Source organism: Lotus japonicus, chromosome 2, assembly GCF_012489685.1.
Source record: "Lotus japonicus ecotype B-129 chromosome 2, LjGifu_v1.2".
NCBI lineage: Eukaryota > Viridiplantae > Streptophyta > Magnoliopsida > Fabales > Fabaceae > Lotus > Lotus japonicus.
In genome coordinates this window covers 75,273,093-75,297,918 of record NC_080042.1, presented here as the reverse complement: position 1 = coordinate 75,297,918, position 24,826 = coordinate 75,273,093, and the positions used below count along the sequence as shown (strand labels likewise).

General features: G+C 39.5%; 2 protein-coding genes across 3 annotated transcripts in view; both read left to right on the top strand.

Moving 5' to 3' along the window:
* The first annotated feature begins 6,381 nt into the window (after positions 1–6,381).
* On the top strand, positions 6,382–7,885 carry LOC130739587 (AP2/ERF and B3 domain-containing transcription factor RAV1-like). Its single transcript, XM_057591920.1, has one exon. It carries the CDS (start codon positions 6,487–6,489, stop codon positions 7,675–7,677), a length of 1,191 nt encoding a protein of 396 aa, XP_057447903.1. The 5' UTR covers positions 6,382–6,486; the 3' UTR covers positions 7,678–7,885.
* A 2,331-nt stretch (positions 7,886–10,216) lies between these two features.
* LOC130739584 (methionine aminopeptidase 1B, chloroplastic) overlaps positions 10,217–24,826 on the top strand; it is a 14,773-nt gene continuing 163 nt past the window's right edge. The window contains exons 1-10 of one of the 2 annotated variants that reach the window (XM_057591916.1): positions 10,217–10,375; positions 10,498–10,579; positions 12,005–12,242; positions 12,930–13,091; positions 13,178–13,219; positions 13,614–13,685; positions 13,905–13,984; positions 20,948–21,045; positions 22,326–22,373; positions 23,233–24,826. The exon at positions 23,233–24,826 is cut by the window's right edge and continues 163 nt beyond it. In XM_057591916.1, coding sequence (XP_057447899.1) covers positions 10,246–10,375; positions 10,498–10,579; positions 12,005–12,242; positions 12,930–13,091; positions 13,178–13,219; positions 13,614–13,685; positions 13,905–13,984; positions 20,948–21,045; positions 22,326–22,373; positions 23,233–23,378 — 1,098 coding nt within the window. In that variant the 5' untranslated portion in view covers positions 10,217–10,245 and the 3' untranslated portion in view covers positions 23,379–24,826. Of the gene's footprint in view, positions 10,376–10,497; positions 10,580–12,004; positions 12,243–12,929; positions 13,092–13,177; positions 13,220–13,613; positions 13,686–13,904; positions 13,985–20,947; positions 21,046–22,325; positions 22,374–22,480; positions 22,964–23,232 lie in introns of those variants that run through there. The other variant, XM_057591917.1, reaches the window with a different exon arrangement.

Sequence of the window (24,826 nt, the reverse complement as noted above, 5' to 3'; positions counted from 1 at the left end):
AAAGCTTGGCAGGAATGCGCAAAGACTTGGTGCAAAAAACATAAGCAGACAGCCAATACAGCAAGAAAGCGACATGTTCAGCATCAGATACCTCACCACTCTCGACATAATGGTCCTTAATGAATCGACTAAAAGAAATGTTGTCAGTAGGAATCGAGATGGGTTTAACAGGGGCAGGTGCAGAGTGATAATCATCACCAGTGGGCCATAATCCGGTGATAGCAGCAACATCCAAGAGAGTGGGAGTAATCATGCCAAAGGGAACATGAAGGCAATTGGTGGACCTCTCCCAGAAATAGAGTGCACTCAACAACATAGCAGGGTTATACGATATTGGAGATCTCGACAGCTGAATCAAGTCGAGAATCCCGACATCCTTCCAGTGTTGCCTCTTATCTTCCTCAACCCTATCTAACCATTTCAGGTAGGCTTTGTCATTAGCAGAGGGGTTAGGAGGAGCTGAACGAAAGGCTCGTTTTGGGTCAGAAAGAAATGGCATACGGTAAGAGGGTTGAAATGCCAAAACAAGCTCCTCCCCCCTAACGCTAGGGTGAAATGATTCATGGTCTTCAGGGAGACTATTGGGCCTATCATGCTTCACTACTTTTAAAGGACCCAAAATGGCGCGTAAAGTACCATTAACAGAGAAAGGAATGAGGTCCTGGGATTTCCAGATAGCTCTCTTCTCTGCTTCGTTGGGGGGTTCCGGGATTGCCACGCGCTTGGATTCATCCAGCTTAAGCTCAGTGGCCAACGGAATGGTCTGCTCAGGATTGGAAGCCATTGAAGAGATTAGTAGATATTCCAGAGAAAACGGAAGAAGATGAAGTGAGAGCGCTTGGAGACGGAGCTGAAGGTTTGAGAAAAGAGTAAAGCTTGAACGGGGAATACCAAGAGGGTATTTATAAACAGAGGGGCAAACGGAACCCAGGCCGCATTGAGTAATAATTTATAAAATTTTGGGGTCCAAGCGATTATTTTATTAGTTAACTCATGTCACCTCTCAGCTTTTTGGCATAGGTGAAATCATGGCCCTAAAAAGGCTATAACTGTCAGCTAGTGGAGAAGTCATCAGACGTTATGGCTGCTGATTGGACTTGAAGATCGGATGGTCGAGAGCACAAAGTATTTGAATCGTTGGAATCGAACGGCTACGATAAAAAATGCTTGGTGTCTTCAAGCTGAAGCAGTCGACAACCAACATTCTTGGGGGGCAACTGTTAAGCTAAAAACTACGAGGACTACGACTCTCGACATCATGGTGCAAAGGTGGGTTCTCGACAACAAGGGCTATGGCGAAACCGGCAACTCAGCATACGGTGCCCCTCAAAGTCAAGTTAGGAAGAGTTATATCTCGACAAACTCAGCAGATGAAGAAATCTCGATCATCTTAATGGAAGAGGCAGTTACCGAGTAACAAGTAACTACAAGCACGTGCATATACCCACGATGCCACGAATAGCAACGGTTGCCCACGACTCAGAACCACCCACGTGGCAATAGAGTCACGTGCTCGAAAACCAGCGGCTAAACGTGGGACATGGCGCCAAAATTCAAAACCCACGAAGCCATCATGCACCCAAGAAAAACTGCCAAGAACGTGGGCAATGACAGCACTATAAATAGAAGAAGCAGCAGCAGAAAGAAAGGGTTCCCAACTCAAAACTCCGAAAGTTCACCAAAAAGCTCTAAACGTCCGCATCAATGAGACTCAGAGAGCAAAACGTGATGATGGAGGAGTATGTTGCAGAACCAATGCTTTAGTTTTCTTGCATTTCAGTTTGTTAATTCCCCAGTTCTTCTACGCATTTCCCTGTCGAGATCTTCATCTTTTGTAGTTTTTATGTTATTTTGATGTATGTGATTTCTTTATAATTGACCCGTGTGTAATGAAATTCAGTTCTGTTTAAACCAACTTGGTGTTATCGAAAAAGCACTCACACACGCAACACTTTGGCAAAGCGTTTTCTCAAAAGGACCCCGAATCTAAACTTCCTTTAGTCGAACTAAGAGGATATTTGTTTACCAAAAAACCACGTAAACAAACATATATGTCAAATATATGTTACGCGACACAGAGATCAATGTATAATCTAGGACTTAATGACGATGGACCTTAATATCACAAAAAGACATTGGCCTCTTACTTTTTCCACATTATGTGACAGTGTGACACCCTCAGACTTTTCTTGCACACACGTTCCCCCATCCCCACTGGGTATGAAATATATGAATGTAGACACACAACCAGGACAATTTTCCGTATATATGCGTGTTCTTTGTTCAACAACAATAACTTATCTCCAATATTTGATTTCCCAAATACCCATTTTATACTTGTATATATGTTTTATATATATATATATTTAATCATTACTTGATGTTCCCTCCTTCACATGCCAACTAGGAATTTAAATAATGTTTTCGAACCATATATTTAATTCTTTGATGTATGATATATAACTTCTTGAAAATTTCTTCTTACCCAAGTTTCATACGTAGATATGTTTATTTAAAACAAACATATCAAAGGCTAACGTACATTTTGTCCATTAAAAAAAAAGTACATTTTGTCAGGAATAAAACATGTATGCAGCCTGGTTTATTTGTACCAAAAGAAGACTGAATTATAATAGAAGGTGAATTCACATTGGTGGACCCTACATTGGATAGAATTTTTTTTTACTTCAAAAAGGTAACTAAAAATAAAATAAAAAGTTGGCTTAAATATGTTGGAGGTCCCTCTAAAATATGGGTCATTTGGTTAAGGCGTCTACAAAATTTTTTGGGTGGAATAAGCCCCTAATGTTAAAATAATATATAGTGATAAGCTCCTGCCGTGAGATTCTGTTTAATTTCTGATGATTCTGCAAACGGCGCTGACATAGATTATATTTTGTGAAAATTATTCAATTAAAGAGGATGTCACGTAAGTAAATGATGGTTGAAAAAAAATAAAATAAAATAAAAACCCAAAGTAAAAAACCCAAGTACGTTTGGGGATTTTACTTGGGTTTTTTACTTTGGGTTTTTATTTTTATTATTTTTTCAACCCTAATTTACTTACGTGGCACCCTAATAATTTTCAAAAAATATAATCCACGTCAGCGCCGTTTATAGAATCATAAAAAATTGAACGGAACCTTATGGCAGGGGCTTATCACTATATATTATTTTCACATTATGGGCTTATTCCACCCAAAAATTTTTGTAGGGGCCTTAACCAAAAGACCATATTTTAAAGGGACCTCCAACATATTTAAGCCTAAAAAGTTTACTTAAGTATGCTTTTAGCACATAAATTTTAAAAAGGAATTAAAATAGGTCTTTAAAAAAAATTCAATTGGTCCCTAATTGTTTGTTTAGCAATCCACACCTACGTATTTCTCTCTTAATGTCGTTCTTTTTACTCTCATCTTCCCCCTTAATCCTCTTCCTCCACCTGTGCCACCAAACCTTCACCTAAACAACACCACGACCAAACTCAAATTCACTAAAATTCTGTCTTCGCCACCCAAGACCAACCTAAACCCAAAATCATGGGAGCATGTTTCTCGCTCCTCGTGATGACAATTATGGGAGCATGTTTGTAGTTTTCTCTTGAGGCAACAATTTGCTTCACTGTCTAGGGTTCGACTAGTTCAGTGACAAAATTATTTCGTCGGAGGTGTTGAGAGAGTGAGGAATGACAATGTGGTTCACTTCTCAAGATTGAGAACATGGTGGCTTATGTGGTCGAGAGTGTAGAGCAAAGGTCACAACAGAACCTCCCTTGTTCGACCCTGTTGCTCGCAAGCCACCTCCACCGTGAACCTCCGTCAAAAGCCATCGCGTCATTGCCATGAAACCATTTTCCGTGCCGTGGCGGAGTCTTCACACCCATTTCCAGCGTCGCCTAATCGACATGTACGACAACAACCATTTTCGACCTATCCCTCATCTTCTTGATTTATCCCTCCCCACATTTAACCCACGCTTTTGTTGGCAGCTAATACTTCTTTTGATCTACACATAAATCAAACCTAGTTTCACTCTTTTCTTTTTCAGGTTTAGTCAAACCATTTCGGATCCATTATGTTAGTTATCTTTATTTTCAAATTGTAATGTACACTTTGAAATTAAATTCAGTAATTCTTCTTAACTATCGATAATGATCAAGGCCTGATTTTACCTAACAATTTGACTTAAATCAATTAAAATTAAAAAGTATATGAGTTGAATGAAATAACAAATCTAATTTTTATTCAATCTGAATAAAGTCAGCCTCAATTATTCTGATCTAATTTTTTTAACTTTTGAACTCGATCACATCTGGATCATTGATCAACCCAATCACAAAAATATGTTTCTTTAAGAAATAAAAGAAAAATTCAACTCAATCATCTAATTAAGTTGAACCAGCTTGACCATCAGTTTGTTGGACCTCCACTCCCCCCACCCCCCATACATATATTATCGCTGTATCTTCTTTACCAGTTTGCTCTCATTGATCAATTCTACTTTTTACTGACCAATTGACCAATCTCAAACATTGAAGATAAAAATTGAAGGTTACAATTTTGCACAAATGAGACTAAATTATATTTCCATTAACTTAATTTTTGTCCTTATTGTACAGAGCAAATCCAATTTATAATCACCACCATCATCAGTATTATTCTAAAAAAAATCAGAACGACATTGGCTACTATTGATATTAGACATCTGATATACTAATCTGATCTTAATTAATTTTTTTGGTGCTCACATATATTCTTCACATAAGTTAATCTCATTCGAACAGAGAACATCCATATTATGATGCGTGGACCAAACTTTTCGCGAGAGTTTTTTCTATCCACAAGATTTGAGTTTGAGACTTTACTTAATGTAAATTAAACATGAACTACTTAAACTAACCCTTTAATTAATCTTAACTAATTTGAGATCTATAATACTATCACATCCACTACTATAATTGAAAATTTGGGTGGAATCTGTTAGAAGAGGGTCCACAGAAGAACCCTGGATAAGTCAGACCCACCGTCTTTGGGCGCTCTGGTTTTGGCAACCATCCCATGTGGAGTCCCTTCCTTCAAAGGCCAAGGACTCTCCTCCGTACACAGCCCACATCATCATCATGATTCATATTATGCAATTTCTTTACTTTACCCACAACACAGTTTCATTGTTTGTTACCTGTGTTTGTCAAGCATATCCATATACATGTCCTAAACCTCATATCTATTATGATAATTATATGATTCATATATGCAAAGTGGCCCCAACCCAAGTATTATTTTGTCAAGCACTCTTCCTCTAGGATCAATGAATGGCTAGCCATAATAATAATGCATCTCAAGGGTTGTCCATGTCAATATCTTAAACAATTCAAGTCATTCTAAGAAGGTTCATTTTGAGAAATGAATTATGCATAAAACAAACAAGAGAAAACAACTTGCTCAGCAATGGAAATGTCCTTGTTATTACAAGCCAGAGAGAGAGAAAGTAATGAAATCAGTGGATTTTCCTCTTTCTTTCTTTCTTGTTTTTCCTATTTTGTTTTGTATGAGAAGATATTAAGGTGAACCCAACCAATAAGACAAATTAACAAAGTGGAACTTGGCAAGGACGAATTAGATGAGGCCAAGTGGGGACAAATGAAGGAGGGTAAGAGTTTCTTGTTGGATGAGAGAGCATGTATCTTCTTCAAAGCCTATCCACCATGCTCTTACCCCACAACCCATCCAAGTGGAAAATAATCCCCCCCCCCCCCCCCCCCTCTTACCATTTCACTTAATATCTATTCACCAAGATTCTCCTTAATTAAAGCAGCAACATCAAATAATAGAGCTGATTTTTAATTGAGAGGTACATGAAGGGAGCATAGACCATGCTGCAGGATTGATTCTGCTGCACAGTACATACCAGCAAAGTTCAGGGGGGATGAATGAACTTCACTAAATCAATGTCCACCTCCCTCAATCTCCATGTGAACCCCATCAACTTGATAACATGTGGGCCCTATCTCACATACAAAGCCCACAACTCAAACATTCACTTGAGTCATGACATTGCAACAGAACATAGACCCACCCTTTTTACCCTTACCCCTCTCCCTTCCATTCCTCACAGTCCCCACTTTCACACCCATGAATCTTCCCAGTCCCTTACCCTCACCCATCTCAGTTGACCCACACACACACACCATCCCATCCCAAAACCCCACTCCACAACCCCAAATTTATTAAGAATTAAACTAAGCAACTAGTTATCACCTCATCATTGAATAAAATTTTCCAACTAAGCATATTTCATTTTCCACTTATGATATTAAATTAAATACTACTAGCTAGCTCACTTACCAGGGACAGGTTCCCTCTATATATATTCCCTCCTCAAACAACTCCTATTCCCACCCAAACCAAACACATTTCTCTCTTCTCTTCTCTTGCAAAATACTCACTTCTCAGTCAAACACTTCATTCAAACATATAATTAACAAAAATGGATGGATCAGGCAGTTGCATAGACGAAAGCACCACCACCGAATCACTCTCGATTACCTTGTCCCCGGCGATGAAACCGACAACTCCGCCGCCACCAAACAGCCTCTGCCGTGTCGGCAGCGGGGCAAGCGCGGTTGTGGATCCTGAAGGATCCGCCGGCGCCGGAGAAGCTGAATCCCGGAAGCTCCCGTCGTCGAAATACAAAGGCGTTGTGCCGCAGCCCAACGGGCGCTGGGGAGCGCAGATTTACGAGAAGCACCAGCGCGTGTGGCTGGGGACATTCAACGAGGAGGACGAGGCCGCCAGGGCCTACGACGTCGCCGCGCAAAGGTTCCGCGGCAAGGACGCCGTGACTAATTTTAAGCCGCTCGCCGTCTCCGACGGCGGCGACTGCGGCGGCGACGATGATGATGCTGAGGCTGAGTTTCTTAACTCGCACTCGAAATCTGAGATCGTCGACATGCTGAGAAAGCATACTTACAATGACGAGCTGGAGCAGAGCAAGCGCAGCCGCGGACTCGTGGGCCGGAAACGCGCCGCCGGGGAAAATTTATCCGGTTCGGCGCAGGGCGCGTGTGTGAGGAAGGCGCGTGAGCCTCTGTTTGAGAAGGCAGTTACCCCGAGCGATGTAGGGAAGCTGAACCGTTTGGTGATACCGAAGCAGCATGCGGAGAAGCACTTTCCGTTACAGAGCGTGGGCGTGGCCGGGGGCGTGGCGGGAAACGTGTCCGCGGCGGCGAAGGGGGTGCTTTTGAACTTTGAGGATGTTGGAGGGAAAGTGTGGCGGTTTAGGTACTCGTATTGGAATAGTAGCCAGAGCTACGTGCTTACCAAAGGGTGGAGCCGGTTCGTTAAGGAGAAGTGCCTCAAAGCCGGTGACTCGGTTTGCTTCCATCGGTCAACCGGGCCAGACAGACAGCTCTTCATTGATTTTAAGGTCAGGAGGACCAATGCCAATGAAACAGCTGTGCTGTTCGGCTCGGTCGGACCTGTAGTTGAGCCGGTCCAAATGGTTCGGCTCTTCGGGGTTAACATTTTGAAACTGCCCGGATCAGATGCTAATGCTAATAACAATAATAATCACAATGCTGCTGCTCCTATGGCTGGGTGCTGCAATGGCAAGAGGAAAGAAATGGAACTGTTCACCTTTGAATGTATCAAGAAGCCTAAGATCATTGGAGCTTTGTAACATTACGTTAATTAGTTTCTGTTTTTCTTTGTTTTTTTTTTTAAAGTTTTGTGACTATGATGAAAAGAAGAATGGGGGTGGAGAATGGTGGTGTAGATGCAAGTTGCAAAAGGTGAATTGTATATTACTTAATTAGAAGAAAAAGGAAGAAGCTCCTGAAATTAGTTGTAACAACTGTACAAGGAAAAGAAGGTTAACTGTTTATTAATTGTATATGTTCATAGATGTTCATCATGCATAGATTTTGTGTACTACTCCATGCTCAAGTGTTATTTTTTCTCTGTGGAGCAGACAGATCCAAAAACTTTGTATGTACAATTACCCAAGGTGTTGTGAATTAAAGGATCCATTCTTGTGTGAGTGAGTTTGGAAAAATAAATGAGTTGATTTCCATGATGCATAGTTTTGGCAATGATCATAATGATAGAGTATTTTGTTGGATTGTGAATATTATTACTATGATTATTAGGAATAATAGTGATATTCGTGCATGAATTGAAGAGGGGGACCCGACCCCAGATGAGGGATGGCCAAGGAAAGTGTGAACAAGTTGATAATGAGACATTTGTCCAATAAAGAAAGAGGCTGGTTGGCAAGTGGGCATGGTTGAGTACACTGTACATGGCCACATCGGTTCCAATCTTAAAAACCTTCCCAATGTACACGTTGCTTTTGGAACGGTCAACTTTACATGAAGCTTGCTTTGTTCGTGGCATCTAAGAATCTTGAACTCAGATTTCAATCGATATCAATGTCATTTTGAAACAAAGCCACGATTCCATGCTGATGCTCACCTCTACCGTTCATAATACTATTGTTTGGATGTTTAAGTGAGATATTTAATTTTCAAATGGTTTAGAATTCTATATCATAATTAACTATTAACTGTTAAGATTATCATCAATTTTATAAATTATTTACATTTAGCATGAGTTTTTAATTAATTATGATATAATCTGTAAATTTCTCTTTCAAATATTTTATTTCCATAACATTATATTAATTTCATCGCCGGTTCCCTAATGACTTGTTGGGTTAGAATATCTCTAAATACTAACATATTTCACGTTCGAATCAGACATGGGAAGGAATCTAAAGCCACTTTAAATATGAGGTATTCTAAAATACCTTTATTTTGAAAAAAATTTATTAATTTTATCCCATTGCTCTAACTAGTTACTAGTACTACCCTATTTTTATATGTCCTTATCTTTTTGTCTAATTTCGGAAAGAATAATAACTTTGACAGAGAGATTAGGTAAATTATCCATATTCCTTTTGGCATACAATATATTCTTATTTGTTATTCTTTATACAGCTATGCATTGATTTTGATATTAGTTAATTTAAATATTTGAATAAATTGGTATTAATATTATAAAGCTAAATTTAATAAACATGAATACTAACTTGATCAATGTACTACTACTTAATTACTAATACACAACTGATAAATTAAGGCGAGCTTGAAGTAGAAGGATGAGCATAGGCTGTGTGACATTTCCTTGATAATACTCCCTCCGGTCCTATTTATAAGCATGAAAGAGAAGAAAAACCTTGGTCCTTTTTATAAGAACCAAATGAAAGTTTGAGCTATATTAATTAATTTTTTCCAATGATGCCCTTATTAATTCTAACTTGTAAAATGTGTCTTATTAATTATTCTCTTTTTTTTTTTTCACTTTCCAACACTAATAATAAAGGGTAATTTTGGAAGTTTATTTTGATTCAAGACATATTTAATGGATTTTATCTAGTTTAACTACATTTCTTAAACTATGTGAATTTTTTTTTTGTTGCTTATAAATAGGAACTACATTTCTTAAACTATGTGAATTTTTTTTTTGTTGCTTATAAATAGGACCGGAGGGAGTATTAATTAGCTGCACCAACACGTGAGAACCCATCCTAATAATAATCAATATTTGCACAGCCTTAGCAGCTTTATCAATTTTATTTCTTACCAAAATTACATGTGCTCCTTACTTTTAATGCCAACATGTGATTTGGAAAAGACAGAACCTCTAATGGTATTCAATGAATCTGGAGTATAAATGTCTTCATGTCCAAAAAATAATTTCCAATCTGGTTTGTAACTCTATCAAAAGTAATAGATTAAGCGTCTATTTAGTTTTCAGTTTTAAAGTGCTTTCACCTAACAGATGTCCAAAGTCTCTTTCACATTTGAGGCATTAGAATATGTAATATCGAATTTCAATACCCCGAATGTACTTACAAACTGAAAACCAAACACATAGCCTAAGTAATGTCTTCATGCTATTGTGCCCACAAGGTTAGCTATGACCTTGTTTTTGAACCAATGTTCTCTCCACAAGTTTCTTTATTTTTCATGATTTCTTCATTCACAGTCTCAATATCTCATGGACCTCAATTGCAAGGCCCATTATCAAACTTGAGCCCAACCAGAACTTCATCAAAATGAAAGGCCCATTTCAGTTTTTTTCTTCTTAGACAAAGCCCAAGAAGAAAAAAACTTCTTCATTCAAAAAATCTCTAAACCCCTCTAAATCTGTTATCCTCTCTCTCTCTCTCTCTCTCTGTGCTGAAATGGCTCTCAGTCACACTGCAATTCTGCAACTCTCAAGTTCATTTCATGGCGAAGCATCACCGTCTTCGTCAAATTCGGCATCCATTATGGGTTCCCCTCTTACCCTCTCACGCTCTACTCCACTTCCTGGTTTGTCAATTGCCATTTTCAGAGTATCCTATTCAATTGTTCATCATCTTTATATTTTTTAACTATACATGAATAAGTTGAAGTTAAGCAAAGGTTTTTGTTGATGATTTTTGAATTTCCAGGAAACCAGTCACTTTCCAGGAAGCAATTTGTGGTTTTTGCTAGGAAGATGTCTGGGTTGGAGGAAGCTATGAAAATCAGGAGGTACTTGCCAATACCCCAACTTTGTTGGAGATGAGTTTTTTTTTTTTTAAATAATATTTTAGTGGATTAAATTTGAAAATTTCAGCTTATAATGTAGTACCATATGAGTTTGGAGGATGTAGGAAGGTTCTAACTTTGTAGTACTTGCATTGTGTTATCTATGTTAGGTTGTTAACTTATTAGCTTTCTTCTCAATTGGTTAGCTCTTACTGTAGACTTGTTCTGTTCTATTTATCATGAACGAAAACCCTTATGAGAGCTGGTATACTAAAATCGACACAAGCTCTACATCTTCCAATATCATTTTTAGCCTCCCTCTACAACTCTACATCTCTTGGTAGGACCAGGGTTGTTAATGGTAGATAGCGTAGTGGCAAGCCCAAAAATCGCTATTTCGAGCGCTATTGCGGCGCTATAGCGCTATGCGCCGCTATTAACAAGCCTGGGTAGGACTAAGAACCGTGGTATCAATCCTTCTCACTGGTGCCTCCAAAGGTCTTCTTTGCACAAACTAACATAATTGATCTTCTTTCATTTTCTCCTCGATAGGTGCTAAACCTATATCTCCTCATATACGATAGTATCATATCATATCATTTCTAGTATGTCCACTCATCCATCTTAACTTTCTTATTTCTCCTACTCCAACTTTTTTCTCGTGTTGTGCCATAAAAGCCTGACATATAATATGATTTACAAAAATAATAAATTAATATGAGTTAGGTTCATGTGGAACTACTCTCTGCAATTTGAGTTTTCAACTTGACCCGTGAATCAAAAAATGTGTTGAGTCAAAACTTGTGCCTTAGCCCAACCGGACGAACACCCATGTATGGTATTTTGAATTTGTGGTTTATGTAATAGACGTTGAACTGTAATTTCATGGTGTGCCTTCTTATGTGGGAAAGAAGTTAATTGATAAAACTTTTTTCTGAGTTCTCAATTTATTGGCAAATAAGGCGTAATCAGGCTTTAAGTAGTTCTCTAGTATACATTCATACGCATTTGATAATCAAATTTTTTAGTTTTTGTATTAGATGTTAAATTGTAATTGCATGGTGTGATTTACATGAATATCAAAATGATTAAGAGGTTTTTCTTCTTTTATCTAAATATTTGAGATGTCTCATTGCTGAACCTTTTTCCTCTTTTTCTTTTCTCCTTATCTGCTTGGCATTTGTTGGCGTCTTATCATTTAGATCTTGGAATGTAGGGATAAATATCAAATCATCTATTTATCCTTTCCTCCTCTCATCTTATTTTCCAACCAATATAAAAATTCTTCTGAAAATAAACACTCAACTAACTTGTTTGCTCTTGCTTTTGCTTTCTATTTTCCAATTTAAGGTTTAATTTTTATTTAGTAGTAGAAAAGATTGATGCAACTTATATAAAGATTATTTTTCATTGTCTGGTCATATGAAGAGAACGTGAACTTCAAGTTGTGACAAAAGTTAAAAAAAGGCCTCCGTTAATGCGCGGAAGAGTATCACCATCGCTCCCTGTCCCTGATCACATACCAAGACCTCCTTATGTAGGTTTAAATATACTTCCTGAAATTGCAAGTGAGTATCAAATCCACGATTCTGAAGGTATAGCTCGAATGAGGGCTGCATGTGAGCTTGCAGCTCGTGTCTTAAAATTTGCAGGAACTTTGGTTAGGGTAAGATTTCCTCTTACTAGCATACTACATGTATAATTTATTTATCTGATATTCACTTTCTCTTGCAAGATAGAAGTTTTTTTTAAATTACTATTTCTTCATAATTTGGCTCTTCTGGACAAAGTTCCTTGTATGCTGCTGTATAGTGGAATTTTTATATTAGATTTGATGTGAAGGGAAATAGGTTCTTTTTACACATGGCGGAGGTGCTGGTCATCATAAGTTAATAATCACTTTTCCTTTGTGCTGGAATGAATGATCAATAAAAACAGGTTTCAGTTGAAAATTGAAAAATGGCCAGTTAGTAGGAAAACTTTGGACTCCTTTAATCCTTTGAGTGGAAGGACGCACTGATTGATCAGTTTAGAACATTTTTCCTTTGTGCTGGAATGAATGATCAATAAAAACAGGTTTCAGTTGAAAATTGAAAAAATGGCCAGTTAGTAGGAAAACTTTGGACTCCTTTAATCTTTTGAGTGGAAGGACGCACTGATTGATCAGTTTAGAACATTTTTTGATAGGGAATGTTTAAAAGCTTTAAGCCAATAATATTTGGAGCTTTATCTACACAACCTTGTTTGAGTATTATTTGATAATCCAGAATTCCAAATGTTAAATTGTGGGTTTGGCATGATAATTACCTTGTGCTGCTTTATTATCTGACTTAATCTTGGCTTTTATTGTCAGCCTTCTGTAACAACTAATGAAATTGATAAAGCAGTGCATCAAATGATAATTGATGCTGGTGCCTATCCCTCTCCCCTTGGCTATGGTGGATTTCCAAAAAGTGTGTGCACATCAGTTAATGAATGCCTGTGCCATGGAATACCTGATTCTCGGCAGTTACAGGTTTACAAGCCTAAATTGCTTTTTTTGCTTTATCCCTTGTATGCATCTTACCCAAACACAACTTATGATAATTATCTGTTTTGCAGAATGGTGATATTATTAACATTGATGTGACAGTCTACCTGAATGTATGTTTCTCACTTCTCTCAAAAAAATTAATTTGGTTTAAGTGATCACAGCCAGTTGGAAAAAGCCTTTCTCCATACTTCTGTGAAAACATGAACATGATTTTATTTTTAATTTGTTAGTGGGGGGAATGAGAATTTATTACTATTTTTCTCTCATAACTCAATCTGTTATCAGTAGATAGAATTCTCTCATGCATATTAAATTTTACTGTTGGAATTTATTTTATGATGCTAAATGTTGCAGTTACTTTTTCTCATACATATCGGTTGTGGCCTATTTGTGTTGGGTTTGGGTACCAATACTGTGATAGTTACTAATGCTTTATGCTTTATAAATTCTATTGCTTTCTGTTAATGATTAAGTAATTGCTTACTATTCTATGTGCTGTTTTAGGGATATCATGGTGACACATCGAAGACATTTTTTTGTGGGGAAGTCAGTGATGCAATGAAAAACCTTGTTAAGGTGAATATTTTAAGCTGATATGTATGTGAAAAAAGAAAATTTGCTTTATCTCTTTTTCCTGTTGTCTTGATTGTGTTAGTATGGGCATGTACCTTATTTGATGGCATACTTCTTCCTTTCTGTATTTGCATTTTCTATTTCGAATTTAATTCTTTATTTTGCAATGCCAGTTGTGCAATTATTTAGATTATAGATGAGGCATTCTTTTTCTTTTGTAAGGTAACTGAGGAATGCTTGGAGAAGGGAATAGCTGTTTGCAAGGATGGTGCTCCTTTTAAGAAAATTGGGAAGAGAATCAGGTAAACTGTTGTTGTATCCCCTGAATTCTTAAACTTAATACTGCCAGCAGTGCTGATCCTACATTGCATAGAAACTTGGTTTCCTTCAATTTGTGAAACTGGTAGTAGTGTTCCAATTGGATAAACTCTTTAACATAGTCTGTATAACAAGTTATTCTTCCTACAACAAGCTGCCACAGAAGATTTCCATGCGATATCAATATTCAGAAGCCATCTTTGAAATAACCAAACACCCCTAAAAATTTCATGTATGCGTCACTAGACTCATGCTATAGAAAGAACCTCGAGTAATATTCCAGGCTGCTTTAGAGTCTAATCAGACATGACTCTCGTTCCCTGATTCCCTCTTCTCCAGGGATTACAGTTGGGTGTTGTTTGATTTACACTGTTATAGTTGTTCCCTGTGGGAAGGTTGACCGTTTGAAGGTCCATCTTGTAACCAAATGGTATACTCAGGTGTTTGGCCTAGACTATTGTGATACGTTCTCACCAGTAGCCAGAATGGTGCCTGTTCGTTTATTTCTTTCTACAGGTTCCGTGTGTCGTTGGCCTTTATACTAGTTGGACATTAAGATGCATTTCTAGATGGCTATTTAGTGGAGGAGGTTTAAGCAACCACCTGATTTTGTTGCTCAGGGTAGACTTGTGTATAATGTGTGTCGTCTTCATAAGGCTTTATATGACTTTTAGCAGCCTTCTTGAGCATGGTTCGGGAGAATTTCTAAATTTTGGCATGATTCATAGTGAGGTGGATCATTCAGCATTCTACAAACAAACTTCTCCTAACCTTTGAGATTTAGCATGATCTTTCCTTTTTGTACCATTGTACTTTGTGTGTTGTTAGAGGAGGGAATCAAAGTGGGCCTCTGGTACAAGATGACGTAGGGCCCAAGGTGTGGAAAGTGTATTCTAGAAGGGGAAATGGGGGAAAAGGGGAATCTTCTGCTAACTAACGAGTCCCTAACAGAATGGCAGATGGCAGAGAGAGAAAGGGTAGATTGTATTTAGATCTTGTATAAGAAGGACGTTGGAGAGGGGTTGAGAGGTTACCTAAATTCATACCTTTTTAGAGAAATGGGTAGGAAGCATTAAGCTTCCTATTAGGAGCTTGCTCTTGTCAGAATTAGGGATCATTCCCCTTCTCTGTAATTCATCCAAGTCAATCAATAAATAATCTGTTTCCTCTGCTATTTCTCTGTTTGCTTGCTTGTTTCATTGTTAGGGAAGAAACGTTTCCTAACAATTTGGTCCGACCTGCCGGATAGTTCATCGGAGCTAGTGAATGCCAACCAAGAAGACCAAGGGTCTAGCCGTCCAAATGGAAGCCAAGATCGATGCGCTGGAGAGTGAGCTGGCTGCTATGCGCACCACGCTCACGGCGGTAACATCCGCGATGAAGGACCTACCTACCACACCGGTAGCGATGGTAGAGAAGGCGGTGAGAAAATCCGTCGCCATTGATGTCGAGTCTGGGGAGAAAACCCCAGATTCAACCGGAGGAAAAGGGGTGGGTTCGAACCAACCTGTGCTGCAAGGCGAGGCCTTGAACGAGTTCCGTCACTCAGTAAAGAAAGTAGAGTTGCCGATGTTTGATGGGAAGGACCCAGCGGGATGGATCTCACGCGCTGAGATCTATTTCAAGGTGCAGGAGACGTCGCCGGAAGTCAAAGTAAGTTTGGCTCAACTGAGCATGGAGGGAGGCACCATCCATTTTTACAACTCCCTCCTCGAATCGGAGGAGGAGCTGACGTGGGATCGTTTCCGCGATGCGTTACTGGAACGTTACGGCAGCAACGGTGATGGGGACGTCTATGAGCAGCTTTCCGAGCTCCGTCAGCGAGGCACGGTGGAGGAATACATAACGGATTTTGAGTACTTGACAGCGCAGATCCCCAAGCTACCGGAAAAGCAGTACCAGGGGTATTTCTTACACGGGTTGAAGGATGATATTCGTGGCAAGGTTCGCAACTTAGTAGCCATGGGTGGAGTGAATCGAGCTCGTTTGCTCGTAGTGACGCGAGCGGTAGAGAAGGAGGTTAGGGGTGATGGGGGATCGGGTCAGGCTCGATCTAATCGATTTGGGGGAACGGGTACATGAACCGGGTTTGGAGGATCCAACAAGGCAGGAGGAGCTGATTGGGTGTGGGTCCGTGGGAACAAGGAAACAAGCCCAACAAGTGCAAGGCCCAATTCTAATCCACCACGAACAGAGCAAACAAAAAATGTTGGAGAGACTCGACGAGTTGGGCCAAGAGATCGGGGCTTCAATCATTTGTCTTATCCTCAGCTGATGGAGCGTCGCCAAAAGGGCCTTTGCTTTAAGTGTGGCGGACCATACCACCCAAATCACGTTCGCCCCGATAGACACCTTCGTCTTCTCATTCTCGAGGATGAAGAAGAAGAGCTCGAGGACAGTAAAATTCTAGCAATGGAGGTCAAGGAAGATGGGGAGGATCCGGAGTGCGAGCTTAGTTTGATGAGTTTGGGTGATTTTGGAGGGAAAGCTGGTGACATGCCCCGAACGATGCGTCTTAGAGGAACCATAGATGGAATTCCGGTGATGGTGCTTGCGGACAGCGGGGCTACCCATAACTTCGCCGATTGTCGAGTGGTGCGCAGGATGGGTTGGGAAACGGTGGAGACCCCGTTGATGACGGTCAAGCTTGGTGATGGATACAAAGCACAAGCCCAGGGTCGCTGTGTTGGGTTGTTACTCGACCTCGGGGGCTATCAATTGCAATGCGCACCTCAGTTGTTTGATTTGGGGGGGCCTGACATAGTGCTGGGAATCGAATGGTTGAGGACTTTGGGGGACACACTGGTCAATTGGGATGTTCACAGGATGAGTTTTTGGAGTAATCGCGAGTGGGTCACGTTGCAAGGGGTTCGTGCTGAAGATGAGAAAATGGTCGCTTTGCAGAGTATCCTAACACCAGGAGAGAAAGAGCAAGACTTTCGAGGAGTAAAGAATTTCAAGCAGGCACCCTCGCAACCTCAGGAGAGTTTACCCCCAAGTCAGTTGAAAGAGCTGGAGCAGTTGCTGCAAGCCTTTGTGGAAGTGTTCCAAGAAAAACAGGGCCTACCTCCAAGCCGGGGCAGAGCACATGGAATCACGATCATGGAGGGGCAAGGGCCGGTGAACGTGAGGCCATATCGCTATCCACACCATCAGAAGAATGAAATCGAAAGGCAAGTGAAGGAGTTGCTCTCAGCAGGTGTTATCAGGCGTAGTACAAGCGCTTATTCAAGCCCGGTTATTTTGGTTAAAAAGAAAGACCAAACTTGGCGTATGTGTGTAGATTATAGGGCTTTGAATAGGGTGACTGTGCTCGACAAATTCCCAATTCCGGTGATTGAGGAACTGCTAGATGAGCTCCATGGTTCAGTTTTCTTCTCCAAGCTGGATTTAAAGTCAGGGTATCACCAGGTCTTGGTTAGGGAAGAGGACATCCACAAAACAGCTTTTCGAACTCACGAAGGACATTATGAATACTTGGTCATGCCTTTCGGTTTAATGAATGCCCCTTCGACGTTTCAGAGCCTCATGAATGAGGTGTTTCGACCTATGCTAAGGAAAGGGGCACTGGTGTTTTTTGACGACATTCTAGTTTATAGCAAAACCTGGGAGGCACACTTGCTGCAATTGGAGAAAGTCTTGAGTCTCTTACAGCAGCATTGCTTGACTGCTAATAAGAAGTGTTAGAATATAATATAAAACCATTAATGTGGCCCTTACCCAATAGCTTAAGCTTTTGGGATAAAGTGGTTATTTGACATGGTATCAGAGCCTCTATGGCCGAGAGGTCTAGAGTTCGATCATTGCTCCCCTCACTTTCTAATTAAAAAGTGGAATTTGATTAAGCACATGGTAGGTGGGCCTGTGCAATTATCCACGCTTCAAGCCCAAAGGGCTCTTGCGTGAGGGGGCATGTTAGAATATAATATAAAACCATTAATGTGGCCCTTACCCAATAGCTTAAGCTTTTGGGATAAAGTGGTTATTTGACAAGAAGAAATGTCTTTTTGCTACAAAGTCAGTGGAATATTTGGGGCACCTCATCTCTGAACAGGGAGTGGCTGTAGATCCCAACAAGGTCCTTAGTGTGCAAGCGTGGCCAGTCCCCAAGAATGTGAAGGGAGTTCGTGGTTTTTTAGGACTAACGGGGTATTATCGCAAGTTTATTCAGGACTATGGGAAGATTGCGAAGCCATTGACAGAGCTTACCAAGAAGGAAGCTTTCAAGTGGGGGGCACAGGCTCAGGAGGCATTTGATATCCTCAAGCAAAAGCTGACTTCTGCTCCCGTCTTGGTTTTGCCTGATTTTTCTCAGGAATTTCGTTTGGAATGTGATGCATCTGGAGCGGGAATTGGGGCGATTTTACTGCAAGGAAATCATCCTATAGCTTACTTCAGTAAGGCCTTGGGGCCAAGGAATTTGGCTGAGTCTGCCTACGAAAAAGAGTTGATGGCTGTTGCTTTAGCGCTCCAACACTGGAGGCCATATTTGTTGGGTCGTAAATTTGTGGTATCTACAGATCAAAGGAGCCTTAAGGAGTTTTTACACCAGAAAATTGTGACAGGGGATCAACAAAACTGGGCTGCAAAGCTTCTAGGGTACAATTTTGACATCGTGTACAAGCCTGGGAAGAGCAACCGTGGGGCAGATGCTTTATCTCGCAGGGAAGAGACAGGGGAACTTTGTCCTCTAATTTCGTATCCTCGATGGGAAGAACAGGGGGTGGTGCACGACGAGGTTCAACGTGATCCTAAGTTGAAAGCTATAATTGAAGCATTGGCTCACAATCCTCAAGCACATCCAGGGTACAGTCTGATTCGAGGGGCCCTGTTTTACCATAACCGCCTTGTCCTGTCCATAACTTCTTCTCTTATTCCTCAAATGCTACAAGAGTTTCATACTTCTCCACACGGGGGTCACTCTGGTTTCTTGCGTACCTATAGACGCATAGCTGCTAACATCTATTGGCGTGGCATGACTCGCACGATTCAGGATTTTGTGCAAGCTTGTGATGTGTGCCAGCGTCATAAATACTTAGCGGCGTCTCCGGCGGGTCTTCTTCAGCCGTTACCTATTCCGGAGCGAGTGTGGGAGGATGTCTCGCTTGATTTCATCACTGGGCTTTCGCGATCCAAAGGCTTTGAGGCCATCTTCGTGGTGGTTGATCGTCTCACCAAGTACGCGCATTTCATTCCCCTTCGCCATCCTTATACTGCGCGGAGTGTGGCTGAGCAATTTGCTAGGGAAATCGTTCGTTTGCACGGCGTTCCCTCGTCAATTGTTAGTGATCGCGATCCTTTGTTTGTGAGTCATTTCTGGAAGGAGCTTTTCCGTTTGCAGGGGACACAGCTCAAGATGAGCTCATCATATCACCCCGAGTCGGACGGGCAAACGGAGGTTGTTAACCGTTGCTTGGAGACGTATCTTCGCTGTTTCGCCGCCGATCAGCCTCGCTCTTGGGTCAATTGGTTACACTGGGCTGAGTATTGGTTTAAGACCTCTTTCCACTCAGCTACCCAACAAACTCCATTTGAGGCGGTGTATGGCCGCAAGCCACCCGTGTTGACACGATGAGCTCTTGGAGAGACACGCGTGCAAGCAATAGCGCAGGATTTGCAAGACAGGGATGAAGCTCTTCGTCAGCTCAAACAACACCTTCTTCTCGCGCAAGATCGTATGCGTGCTCAAGCTAATTCGAAACGCAGAGCGTTGGAGTTTGCGGTGGGGGAATGGGTCTTTGTGAAGCTTCGTGCTCATCGCCAGTTATCTCTAGCAAATCGCGTCCACGCGAAGCTTGCAGCACGTTATTTTGGGCCTTATCCTATCATAGCTCGTGTTGGGGCAGTAGCGTACCGTTTGAAGCTTCCTGAGAGTGCACGCATTCACCCTGTGTTTCACATTTCCCTGCTCAAGAAGGCAGTAGGGACTTATGCAGAGGAGACTGAATTACCAGAGCAGCTGGACGGAGAAGAGTTGCCTTCAATCCAACCTTCTGTGGTTTTGGCTCATAGGGACATTCTTCGACAAGATGAGACCATTCCTCAAGTTCTCATTCAATGGCATGGCAAGACTTCAGAGGAAGCACTTGGGAAGATTGTGCAACTATTCGAAGTGAGTTCCCTGACTTCAACCTTGAGGACAAGGTTGTGTCTTTTGGAGGGAGTATTGTTAGAGGAGGGAATCAAAGTGGGCCTCTGGTACAAGATGACGTAGGGCCCAAGGTGTGGAAAGTGTATTCTAGAAGGGGAAAGGGGGGAAAAGGGGAATCTTCTGCTAACTAACGAGTCCCTAACAGAATGGCAGATGGCAGAGAGAGAAAGGGTAGATTGTATTTAGATCTTGTATAAGAAGGACGTTGGAGAGGGGTTGAGAGGTTACCTAAATTCATACCTTTTTAGAGAAATGGGTAGGAAGCATTAAGCTTCCTATTAGGAGCTTGCTCTTGTCAGAATTAGGGATCATTCCCCTTCTCTGTAATTCATCCAAGTCAATCAATAAATAATCTGTTTCCTCTGCTATTTCTCTGTTTGCTTGCTTGTTTCATTGTTAGGGAAGAAACGTTTCCTAACAGTGTCTGTGCATCTTTATATTAACATCACAGATAAAAGTAAGTATCAATAAAATATTTAATTTTTCTAATTTCTAGTATTTCACGGTGAAAGAAATTTGAGTACTTGCTTTTGTGATCTATTTTTTAAAGAGAAACGAGATGACATGGAAGGGGAATAAGATTTAGTTCTTGTTGATAGCAATCTGTATCTTTCAAGAAATACTCCACAATATCATCTAGAGGAAAGTAAAATCTGTGAATTGTTGAATGTTGATGGGTTATGCATCTTTTGATTTCTAAGTTCTTGTTACAATTATTGTTTATATGAATTTCTTTATGATGTGGTCTGCAATTGACATTTATTTTTAAGCCTTTTCTATTGAATCATTCTCTTAGTGAGCATGCCGAAAAGTATGGCTATGGCGTAGAGGAGCGTTTCGTTGGGCATGGTGTTGGAACAGTGTTTCATTCTGAACCGTTAATTTTTCATCACCGTAAGTGACCACCTATCAACTTGTAGAATTTCTTCATCATAATGCTTCTAATATCTTAAGATGATTATCTAAAATGACAAACAAAACCTGTTAAACTTCACATTTATAGCTTGGTTTTCCTATGATTAGATGCTAATAATGACTACTTAATTGGATTATTTAAGGATGTTTTCTTGGGTAACATAAGTTGGTTGGCAATATCCAATTTTGACCGTAAACTGGAAATCTTTTCATTTTTATTTTGAAAGCTCAAGATCATACATGTGAAACTTTTATGTTATTTGAAAAATATAAAAGGCTGGTAAAGCAGTTGATTGTGTTCAGTAATGCGTAAAAATTAAATTCATCATTTACCATACAGTAGTTGGTCATCATGGAAATGGATTGGGATTTTAGGTGAACTGTAGCTGCATTTTGGGGGGGTTCGCATGCTAAAATTGCCATCTTTGGGCAGAACCACCAACCTTGGCTTGGAGTTATGCAATTAGTTGCTTATGTTGATAGGTGCCAGTTCGTTTAAGAAGGAAATGTAGAAGAATCACTGCAATATATTGAATATAGCTGAAACTGAGAAATTCTCAGTTACAATTTAGGGAATTACAAATAGCAATAGAGATGAACAAGGCAATTTAGTGATTGCCTTCTATTCCTAATTTCCAACCCAATTCCAGCCTATCTTTCTCCTGGCCCCTTACACACGATTTATACCCCTTACCACTCCTCTAACTAACTCTCTCTCTCTCTTCCTTTCCGCACTACCTTGCACACATTCCATGAGATCATGCCACCTCAGCCTGGATCATCAACACTAGTGTGATCACTAGTGGAATCATAGATGGGCTGGTTTACCTTCCTACCCTTTCTCACGTACAATTTGGTAATCTTGGGCCTACTTCTATTTGGGTCCGCATCATATGTTAAATATAAAAACCATTTATGTAATTCACTCTACAACTTAATATTTTGAAATAGTGGATTCTTCACCTGGTATCAAAGCTTTTATGACCTTGTGAACTAGAATTCGATCTCTAGTATCCACATTAATTTAAATAAAAAAGGTTAAATTTCAAAACATGCCAATATATATGTATATTTTTGTCTACTGTAATAATCTACACAACGGCCCAAAACAATCTTCTGCATGGCTTACTTGCCCTCCCTCTTGCCTCATGTTTTCCTTAGCTTTTTGTTATGCGGAAAGGGTTCTGGAGGTGGGAGGAATTGTCTTACTGTTATACATTTTCTTAACAGACTTCTAATTTGATATCGTTGCTTGACAGGCAATGACAAGACAGGTTGCATGGTTGAAGGTCAAACATTTACAATTGGTAAGTTCATTGTTATTTTTTACCTAGAATCTGAGGTGATCATGATTAGCTTTTTCTTTTCCGTGCTGCTTCACATTTAACACGCCGGTGTGTGTGGACAATTGTAGCCATTGATGAGTGGTGGACCTGCCTACAATCTGTATTGTGATTTAAATTGACTCCTCGTTGTGGAAAAAGATAGATGAGAGAAATTTTCATTGGTATTGCACTGAGTTGTCACTGTCATGGTGTCTTTTGCTTGCAAGAAAGATAGGGGCCTGTTTATTTTGAGGAAATGTTTGTTATTCCTATTTTCTCTTCATACTAATAATTGCAAAATTTCCACTCAGTCATGGTCTGTCTTCTTTCTACCTGTGGGGGTTCTCAACCTTTTGTGGAAAACTGTGATCTGATCCTGCTACCTATTATAGGAAATATTCTGTATCTGTAAACTGTCTACATCCCGAATAATAGGCACATTTAATTGTAAGGCATTAATTGATTTTCTTTCGCATCAAGGTTGAGTTTGTAAAAATCGTGTGTATCAGAATAATCAGAGAATAATATTTTTCCCGTATTCTTCAATTTCTTAGATACTTTGGTGAGATTCATTTGTGGTGTCTTTCTCACCTGTCTTCAGTATTTATCAAGCTATTGAAATAATATGAAAGCCAGTGTGGATATGATGACAATTGTGCTAGGCTTCCTCCTCACCTATGCCACTTAGCTCCAAACGAGAATCACTAGCTAATTGTTTTGTGATTCGTGTTTAAATTCATGCTGGTTCTGAATCACTGTTGTATGTGGATTTTTTATAGCAGTTGATTCATGCTAGGTTTTTTGTCTTGAAATTGAATCATCCCTTCAAATTTATTTGCAGAGCCTATTCTTACATTGGGAAGCACTGAATCCATTACATGGCCAGACAACTGGACAACATTATCCGCCGATGGTAGTCCGGCGGCACAGTTTGAGCATACCATTTTGATAACTAGGACCGGAGCCGAAATTTTGACTATATGTTGATGTGGTAAAAAAAAATGTCAATCCATAACAATCATGTTATGAAATCTGAATGGTGTTTGTATCTAAGTTGTAAAATCGGCCATCAATTTGCTTCTGGAGGATTACGCACAGGTATGCAACGATTGCCTTGAGGAGCTGTATACACTATACACATTCTCTTTGTGCATAGACTTTTTCATATGTGAAGGGACTCACACGGTGTGTTCAGCGACACTGATTCAGCAGTACAATTTCTATCAGCAAATACGAAGTTACTGCTGCAGATCTTGTGAAAACTCTTGAAACAATGCATTCAGAGAGGTCTGCCCAGATAACTATCTGATTGAAAGCTGAACTGGCAAGGGGTCCATATGTTTGTGCTTTTTATTATTTATAACTAAATCATGGGAGTAAAAAATTTCAAAAACAAGAGCTGTATTGTAGAATCATGTTTTATTCAACTCTTAAATTGATAATGTATTTTAGAGAAATAAGGAAAATACAATACATAATACAAAGATATTTTATATATATATAATATATATAATTGAATTTACTCAAATTCATTTCATTTTTTTTAGTAAATTACTGGTTTTGATTAAATTATTTTATTCAATTAATAGCTAAAAAATAGAGAAATAGTTATCAAGATATAACCCGATCTTAAATAGAAAATAGAAGAGAAAGAACTGAAACGTTTCTATTCTTGGATTCTATCTATAATAAATACTTTGGATCTAATTGTCTTTTTTTATTTCGTTTGTTTTCTCGATTGTATGGTTTTGTCAACTCTAATATTGACAACAGTGTATTAAACAAATATAATCCGATCGTGAATGGATCAATTTATTCACGTTTCATAGGTTTGTTGAATTTTGTTTGCTATAAACAGGAAGTTCTTTTTTGATTCAAAGGTAAATAAAATAGAAAATAAGAGAATTTCTTATATTTTCATTTGATCTGTTCATTTGTATGTTCTGAATTGATTCGTCTTCGACATTTTTCATTTTAATATAGTATTCTATATTCTATACTATTCTTTTATTTATTAGTATTAGACAATTCCATTTTTTTTGTTTATTTATTTTAAGAATCTTAGTTAGAGGGTTGCTAACTCAACGGTAGAGTACTCGGCTTTTAAGCGTGACTCCATTTTTTACACATTTTATGAAGAATTTGGTTCATCCATACCATCAGTAGAGTTTGTAAGACCACGACTGATCCAGAAAGGAATAAATGGAAAAAGCAGCATGTCGTATAAATGTTGAATTCTAAAAATGTTTTATTCTTATTGGATCCGGTCCAAATTTTTGTTTGAATTCTTGGTTCGGAACAAAAAAATTCAGTTGGGTTGGATTAATAAAGGGATAGAGCTTGGTGGCTCCAATGATAGGTAAACAAAAAGCAACGAGCTTTCATTTAAAATTGGAATGATTACCCCATCTAATTGTACGTTAAAAAGAAATTAG

Coding starts and splice junctions, on each gene's coding strand:
- LOC130739587 (XM_057591920.1), top strand. CDS start 6,487: ATGGATGGATCAGGCAGTTGCATAGACGAAAGCACCACCACCGAATCA.